The following is a 9043-nucleotide window of genomic DNA, read 5'->3' on the forward strand; positions in this document are numbered from 1 at the left end:
CTATAACGAAGGATGTCTTGCAGATTTTCTTGTTTCTGTAACAATAAGTGTTGCATCCATCATTTAGCTTTAGTATGTGCCGCTCCTTTAAGTCGCTGTATAATGGCCATGAATTATTCTTATTTTCATAAACTTTGTGTCTGTTATGTTACCGCCACTTATTAGTGGCCCAGACATAATTATGACAATGTTTTGTCTCTATAAATGACGAAAGATCCATAATTTTAAACTTCAGAGCGTGCTTTGAGGCCAAAACATTAACTAAGGACAGACATGAGTACGCAAACGCAGATGTTAACGCTTGGCCAATGCAGTGCATAGTTTAGCTTGTGTTTTTAGGTTACTGTACTCAGATTTCTTTGCAATGTCTGTGCAAACTTGCTCCAGCATGACAGTAGTTGTTCTGAAAGAGAAAAGAGAGTTCATGCTAATGTTTGCTTTAGCTTCACTTGCAATGCTTCTATCAGGTCAACTGCAAACTGCGATTTCTAAACTTCTAAACTTTGTTATTCACATGAACGAAAAACTGATATTTAACCAATTTCCATGTACAAAAGTGGCCCAGGTCGGAATTGAAAAGACACATAAGTTCAATCTAATGCTATTGCACCACCAGAACTGGGTAGATTACTTACAAATTGTTATCCATTACTGATTCCAAATTATATGTCAAAAATTCTAGTTAGTAACATAATCCTTACACGTTTTTACACATTTTAGGTAATATAATCAAACTACTTTTGACCTATCTCATTTTTCACATTGATTTAAACAGGATAATATTGTATTATTAGTTTAATGAAACGCATAAATTCATACAATCTCATTTGAACATTTGAGCCCCACTGATAGTTAGGTTTAGGAGTGGACCTTCATGCTTTTTCCTAAAAATTGCCCAACCTGTTAAGCACAACCCAACATGGACAAAAAATAACACATTTTTCCTTTCTTTAAAAATAGAGTTTATGATAATGTTTGCAATACCACAACTTGTAAAGTAAACTTTTCTTTTTGTTTGCATGATGTAAAGTGGATGCAACTAGCATTTGTGCTCAAATACTTTCACTTTTCACGGTTGAGAAACTGCATTTCTGTACACACCAGATAGCATGAATTCATGCAAAATCTCGGAAAATAGTTTCGATTTTCTCATGAGATTAACTATGTTTCAGAACTTTATTTGTGAGGCAAACATACCTCCTATTTAGAGAGAAGAGAGAAAAAAACACGTTATTTATCCAGTTTATTTCAATTAAAGTGGCTTAGCCTGGAAATTAAAATGTCAGATTCAATGTGATTTTTGCATGCTTTCATACTAAAACCTGATGTTCGTCACCTCATTTGACGGGAAAAACAGATTTGGACCACATTTAGGTGTGGTGGAAGTGTATAAACCCATTTTCTGATTGTATTTTGTTGTCTACAGGTGTAGTCAGACAGGTGAAGCCGCTGGTTGGTCCTGTGAGCACCATACTAAAGCTGGCCATGAACTACGTCACAAACGGCGTCGTTTCTCACCGAAACATCATCAACGTTCACATCTACGTGTCAGAGTTTTGGTTTTAGAAACATCAAAATTAATCTTTCTGTTTATACATTTTTGGTGTCCATTTATGAAATCACAAAAACATTGTCAATAGCAAGCTTTCTGAATGACTATAGAAATGTGAGTTCTCCAGTTTGAATAAAAGACGTGTTTTCAAAGTTTGTCTCATCAATATAAGTGCATTGTCATACTGCACTAGCAGATTTAGTAAAAAAGTACGAGAAAATTCACTTATATTGAAGATATAATCAGATTTTCTGTCAGTGCAACTACAGTTAATTTAGGAATAATAATAATAATAAAAGAATCTGTCATCATTTGCTCACCATCATGTCGTCCACTTGACTGACTTTCTTCTGTGCAACGTAAAACAAGATGTTTAGCCGAATCTATATAATGACATTAAAGTGAATATGAGTATTTCAAATTTAGATGAACTATTCCTGTTAATGCAATTAATTGCATGAGATAATTTCTAAATAGACACCTAAAATGACTAAAAGCTTTTGCCCAACTAAAGTTTTACAAGAGAAATATGTCACAACAGGACAGACAAGAAAGATGCATGATGCCGTGCTTTAGACGCCACCATGTTTCTGGTGGAATAAACATCATTTGCTGCTCTGATTTTAATTGTAGAATGTAAAAGCATGTTTTTACTTATTCCCCACTGGTTTCCTCTTCAGCTGCCTTTGGGAGTCGAACTGAAGGCGTTTCTGTGAATTGATGCGAGCTCATCCTTCATAGGGCTGAAAGAAAGACAAATGAATATGGAGTTGATGACTCGACACTGATTGTATGCTTGTGTAGACACACTTTGCATTGCTTAATGCATTGTATCACCGACTGTGTAATTAAAAAAAATTTTTTTTTAAAGATTTCTACTCCTTTTTTTTTTTGGTCAAAATCTACTGTATATTATTAAGTGAATGGCTGCTTAAAGGAACAGTGCATCCAAAAATGAAAGTTGAAAAATGTAGAAAATGTAGAAAAATGTATTCACATTCCATCACTTGCTCACCAATGGAAGTGAATGGGTGCCGTCAGAATGAGAGTCCAAACAGCTGATAAAAACACATAGATCATGTACCATTCACAACCCAAGACAGATAAATAAGAAGCTCTAAACAAATTTGAGAGAGGATTTTGATGCAGATTTTTCACTGGAGGAAGTATTATTATTGATTATGAACTCGTATTTAAGCTGAAAGCAAAGGTCTGAAGTTAAAAACGTCTTCATATATATATATATATATATATATATATATATATATATATATATATATATATATATATATACTGTATATATATTGAGTGGAGTGGTGTGAATTATTTGTGGATTATTAAATTGCATTATCCCAAATGTTCACAGAACTCTGCATATGCCTTCGTGCCATCTTATTTTAAGATGTTTATTCAAATATATGTAGGAAAATGTTGTTATTTATCATTAAATACTGATGTTTTTAAGGGAAAATTGTTTCAGTTAGTGTAAATTTCTACAGTAGACTATTTCACTTGTTTGGTTTGAAATATTTTTTTTTTTAAACCTCTCCCTTAAGAGTTATTTCAGTGCAAATAGAAAAATACTGGGATATATATACAGTATAATATCTTAAAGGCTGAAAAATATTAAGGTTATTTTTCATCTTCCAGCCTTGTAGTAGAATACAGTACATTTTTAGAGTAACCTTCCCATCTCTGGGTAAAATATGCATGAAACTCAGAAAGTCCCCATATAGAATTAGGTGCTCCGGTAAAAATGAGTAATTCAATTATTTCACAGGCTTATAATTTGACCATAATTTGCTCGGGTTGATTCAAATCATTAGTAATTCAAACTTTCCATGTAACTTGGCTCAGCCGACTTCAGAAATGAAAGGCCGTTGGTTTTTGCGTACTGGTCAATTTAAGACCTGAACACATGCCAGCGAAAGCCAATCATTCCCACAATCCTCTTGTTCGACTCGCTATGGTCATGCCATGCATTGATAGATCGAACTAAGTGCTGTTCGCTCCTCAGCAGTGGAAACTTGGTCGCAGCGCTCGGAGGGACCGGGTGAATGGAGCCGTTTATGACCGCATCCCTTTTAGCACTCGGCTGCTGAACCGAGACTGTCTTTCCTCAACGTCAGGGGACTAAAGCGGGGGCCCGAGCTCATTTCAGCAGATGGAGAGACGAGTCTCAGTCGTAGCTCGCTCATGACCGCTGCGGTCGAGAGCAGCCGCCACCGAGCGGCTTTACAAAGACAATGGAACAGTGAGGGAATCATTTATCATGGTTTAACATTCCTCTTCTGTGTGTCGACTGAGGTTCACCCCTCAGATGGAGGCTGCGACGTCACAATGCATGCTTTGAAGACTGAAAAACTGCCTCAAAATCATTCATGCATGAAGAGAGAAGCGATATGCGATAGAAAATGGCATTATACGACAAAGAAAAGCACAATATGAGACTTAAAAACCTAGTGAGCAGTTCCAGTAATTCTCCTAAGATCCTCATTTTGGCCAAACTAAGGAAGCTTTTTAGGTTGACGGAGAAAAGACAATCCCACAATGCACTGCGCTGAGCTCAGTAACAAGAAAAACATCCAAAATGATGGAAAAGGTGAAATAAATCAATAAATATACACATTTACATTTTTGATAAATAAAAAGTCTAACTGTTTTGGAAAAAAAAATGGGTATGGAAATGTTTTCAGAAATGCTATGTTCAACTATAAACAAACATTGGACATTTGGTACATTTCTCGAATCAAACTCACAATTTGCAAAACAGTAAGTGCATTTCTCAAAACAACTCATACAAATAGCAAAACACTATGGATTACCTGTAACAGCCAGTCTCCTGCTTAAAATCCTTAGTTAATCACTCAAAAATTAATATCTGTGTCAATGAACATGTCAGTGCCATCAAATGACAAGTCCTTGTGTCATAGTTTATGGATAAGACAGTCAAATCGCTTAGTAATGTTGTCAATATAACAGTGTACTCTGGAGGGATGTTATGATGTAAACTATGGCAACATTTTGGATGACAGTTACTGTATTGAACAGTATGCCATATGCTTATGTATGCCATATATCCATTTCAAAAGTAGAAATTTACACATTACTGTATGTGGGATATTGATTGAAAGAGACTGGGTAGAATTCCCAGTTACACTTTTACTAGTGGTCTGGCCAAAAAAATTATAATACTGTAAAAAAACAAAAAACAATGTCACTGTGATATAGAAATGGAAAAATAAACATGGGCACAAAGATGAAAATAAGTCAATTGTCAGAATGTGTAACTCTTGTGTTGTCCTCTGTCTATACAGTATAAGCTTTCTAACTGAAGATTGGTTTATCATTGGTTTATCATCTACATTTTGTTCATTAGTAAAGATTCACTTGCACAATTCATGCCAGATTGACAAAAAGTCTAATAATAATGTGTAAAAAAAAGTTTGCTTGGCAGTTTATGACAACTAGAACTGATAATGTAGGAAACAACAGAGAATTGTACATAATCATTTGCACGGATGTACCAAAGCATTTGCAACTTGTTCAAAGAAATGAGAAACTGCTTTTTTGATGTTCACAAGTGACTCAATGACGTGAGAATTGAACAGGCAGTTTTGAGAATTTCAGTTCTGACCTGAGAAATGTACCAAAGTGACTGAGAAAAACTGTAACTGTTTTCTACAGTTATACAAATAAATTATATATATTTTTAGAAAATTCGATTTTAATTTTTTTAAGATAAATATGTTTTAGAATTACATTTTAATATATATAATATTTGTAATAATATATATACAAATATATAAAAAAAAAAATATATATAAAAATATATAAATATATATATATATATATTCAGAACACGTTTTCAGCAATGTTATGTTAACCTTTAAATAATGTCATGAGAAAATGGGACTTTTCCCACAACCTATTTCTAATGTTTTCAAAATGTTATAGAATGTAAATTAGCTAAGACTGATTCTCAAAACATTTCAAAAGAATAGACCAATAAACCGTTTTTTTTTTTTAGCATGCATTTTCATTTGACACAAGCAGGGGAAACCTCCCCAACATAAAAAAATAATAATAAAAAAAAAAATCTAATCTAAAATCATCTAATATCTAATCTACTGTAAATTTCTAAAATCATATATATATATATACAAAATTACAAAATATCATTAAGTTTTTGTATTCTTTGAATTTTAATGTACAATACAGTTTTACATTGTTAGCTTCTCAAAATGCTATTGTATGCATAAGTGTCTGTTTGTAATATGCTTCTGAAACATGACGCTGATTTTTAAGCAAACTAAAATACACTAATGCAAGCATGCACTGATTCATATGAAGCGGCGTTGGCCCGTGCAGAATAAAGCCCAGAGAAATGCCACATCCATCCTCCATGCCACCCACAGCCACCGCTGGAGTGCAACACATCGGCCTTGGGCTGCATGCGTGAGTGTGCGTGCATGTGACCTGTGTGTTGAGGACTGTGCTTTGGTGGGGTGGTGGTTAAAACTCATGGGGAAGGGAGGCTCTCTGGATCTTGAGACCGGAAGAGTCCATCTGGAACGAGGCCCAGCTTTGGGACAGGAGGTAGATGGGGTCGTATCAAATGCACACACACACAAATGCACTCCCCCCGCTTCATTTTCTTGGCCGGCATCCCCTGTCTCTCACCGAAACATATGTTTTAAGATATATGTGAGTTCTTTTAATGAATATGTTGGGGGAGTTCCCCTGCTGCCATTGTTTGTCATTAGGTCAAACGAAAACGCTTAGCCAAAACACATCAAAATGTATGCAAATGCACGGCTTTACATGCACAGATACGTCACTCGAACAGAAACCCAACAGTTATGCAATTGATCACTGCAAATAATGTACAACAGATGAAATGTGGTTTCACAACACGTCATTTCTGTAATGTGACGCATTTCCGAAAATAACAATTAGAGATGAAGTGATTACATGTTAATATTTTGGGGCATTCTGACGAATAATTAGGAAGATTTTTTTTTTTTTTTTTTTTTTTTTTACAAGGGTATAGGTTTGGATACAGTATAATGGCAAACAACAGACATTTATTTGCTTGATCAAAATAATTGCTGTGGACAATTTAGTAGCCGCTGATATTGGTAGAATCATGTCAAAGCGTCTATACTAAATTCTACGCCTTGAAAATCATTAGTGATGTCCAACTTCGGAAACTATAGTTCTCTCCTTAAATATGAAGAGGTCAAACAACAGATTAATGACTTCACAAAAGCTTGTGGATGTAATTATAAGTCAGACACTGAAGTACATTGGACAGACACATTTTGTCATATTTCCGACCCCAAAAATCTTGCTCTAAACCTTTTTTTTTTCTTCATTCAAAGTGAACTAGAAAAGTACATAAATAAATGTATGCATTTAGCAGACACTTTGATCCAAAGCGACTTACAGTGCATTCAGGCTAACAATTTTTACCTATCATGTGTTCCTGGGGAATCAAACCCCCAACCTTGCGCTTACTTGCTTGCTAATACAATGCTCTACCACTTGAGCTACAGGAACACTAGATGGAATCTAACCAAAGCTCTGTTAAAACCTAAAGCAGTGAAAACTACGCTATATTCATCACGTGTTTTCTTAAGCTGAAAAAATAAAATAAAAACATGGTTACTAAAGTTAAACTATAGTATCCACACATTAACCATGGTTTTGATACACTTACCATAGTTTAACCAAGGTATTTGGCCTGAACCAAAGTTCTGATCTGAATCAAAAGATTTGTGAAGCTGCTCCGATGCACCAATTTGAATCAAAAGATTCATGAAGCTGCTCCGATGCACCAATTTGAATCAAAAGATTCATGAAGCTGCTCCGATGGCCCAATTTGAATCAAAAGATTCACGAAGCTGCTCCGAATCAAAAGATTTGCGAAGCTGCTCCGATGTCCCAGTCTTGATCAAAAGATTTGTGAAGCTGCTCCGGTGTCTCAATCTGAATCAAAAGATTTGCAAAGCTGCTACATTGTCTCAATCTGAATCAAAAGATTTGTGAAGCTGCTCCGATGCACCAATTTGAATCAAAAGATTCATGAAGCTGCTCCGATGGCCCAATCTGAATCAAAAGATTCGCAAAGCTGCTCCGAATCAAAAGATTTGCGAGGCTGCTCCAATGTCCCAATCGGAATCAAAAGATTCATGAAGCTGCTCCGATATCCCAATCTGAATCAAAAGATTCACGAAGCTGCTCCGATATCCCGATCTGAATCAAAAGATTCACGAAGCTGCTCCAATGTCCCAATCTGAATCAAAAGATTCACGAAGCTGCTCCGATGTCCCGATCTGAATCAAAAGATTCACGAAGCTGCTCCAATGTCCCGATCTGAATCAAAAGATTCACTAAGCTGCTCCGATGGCCCAATCTGAATCAAACGTTTCGCAAAGCTGCTCCGAATCAAAAGATTTGCGAAGCTGCTCCGATGTCCCAATCTGAATCAAAAGATTTGCAAAGCTGCTCTAATGTCCCAATCTGAATCCAAAGATTTGCAAAGCTGCTCCGATGTCCAGATCTGAATTAAAGATTCGCGAAGCTGCTCCAGTGTCCCAATCTAAATCAAAAGATTTGCGAAGCTGCTCCAATGTCCCAATCTGAATCAAAAGATTCGCGAAGCTGCTCCGATGTCCCAATCTGAATCAAAAGAATCACAGAGCTGCTCCGATGTCCCAATCTGAATCAAAAGATTTGAGAAGCTGCTCCGATGTCCCAATCTGAATCAAAAGAATCGCAAAGCTGCTCCGATGTCCCAATTTGAATCAAAAGATTTGAGAACTGCTCCGATGTCCCAATCTGAATCAAAAGAATCGCAAAGCTGCTCTGATGTCCCAATCTGAATCAAAAGATTTGAGAAGCTGCTCCGATGTCCAGATCTGAATTAAAGATTCGTGAATCTGCTCCAATCTCCCAGTCTGAATCAAAAGATTTGCAAAGCTGCTCCGATGTCCAGATCTGAATTAAAGATTTGCAAAGCTGCTCAGATGTCCCAATCTGAATCAAAATATTTGTGAAGCTGCTCCGATGTCCCAATCTGAATCAAAATATTTGTGAAGCTGCTCCAAAGTTCCATTCTGAATCTAAAGATTTGAGAAGATACACCAAAGCTTCAGAGCACATATCGAGAATCACTTGAATGGAACTTCAGAGTGGATTCACAAATCATTTTTCAAGATTTGTGAACCCGCTCTTCAAAGTCCTGATCTGAGTAATCATTTGCGAACCATAATTTCAGGGCAGGAATCGGTGCAGGGATTGCGAACCCGCTCCTAGGTCTCAAACAATCAAATGATTAGCAATACGCGATACGATTGGAGTGCTTCAAAACAGTGAATCATTTTGTGAAGCAATGGATTATTTGATTCTGATTTTCGAAAATCTCTGTTTCACATAATGTACTTTTTAAAATCATTACAAGCAATGTCGAAATTCGAAAATGAATGC

At 36.0% G+C, this 9043-nt stretch overlaps 1 protein-coding gene across 1 annotated transcript in view; it reads left to right on the forward strand.

The window, feature by feature from the left end:
• fbln1 (fibulin 1) overlaps positions 1 to 1683 on the forward strand; it is a 48242-nt gene extending 46559 nt beyond the window's left edge. Inside the window, exon 17 of the mRNA XM_059536197.1 lies at positions 1427 to 1683. Coding sequence (XP_059392180.1) covers positions 1427 to 1566 — 140 coding nt within the window. The 3' untranslated portion in view covers positions 1567 to 1683. The remainder of the gene's footprint in view (positions 1 to 1426) is intronic.
• Positions 1684 to 9043: the final 7360 nt, after the last annotated feature.

Source organism: Carassius carassius, chromosome 43 (assembly GCF_963082965.1).
Source record: "Carassius carassius chromosome 43, fCarCar2.1, whole genome shotgun sequence".
NCBI classification, from domain to species: Eukaryota; Metazoa; Chordata; class Actinopteri; order Cypriniformes; family Cyprinidae; genus Carassius; species Carassius carassius.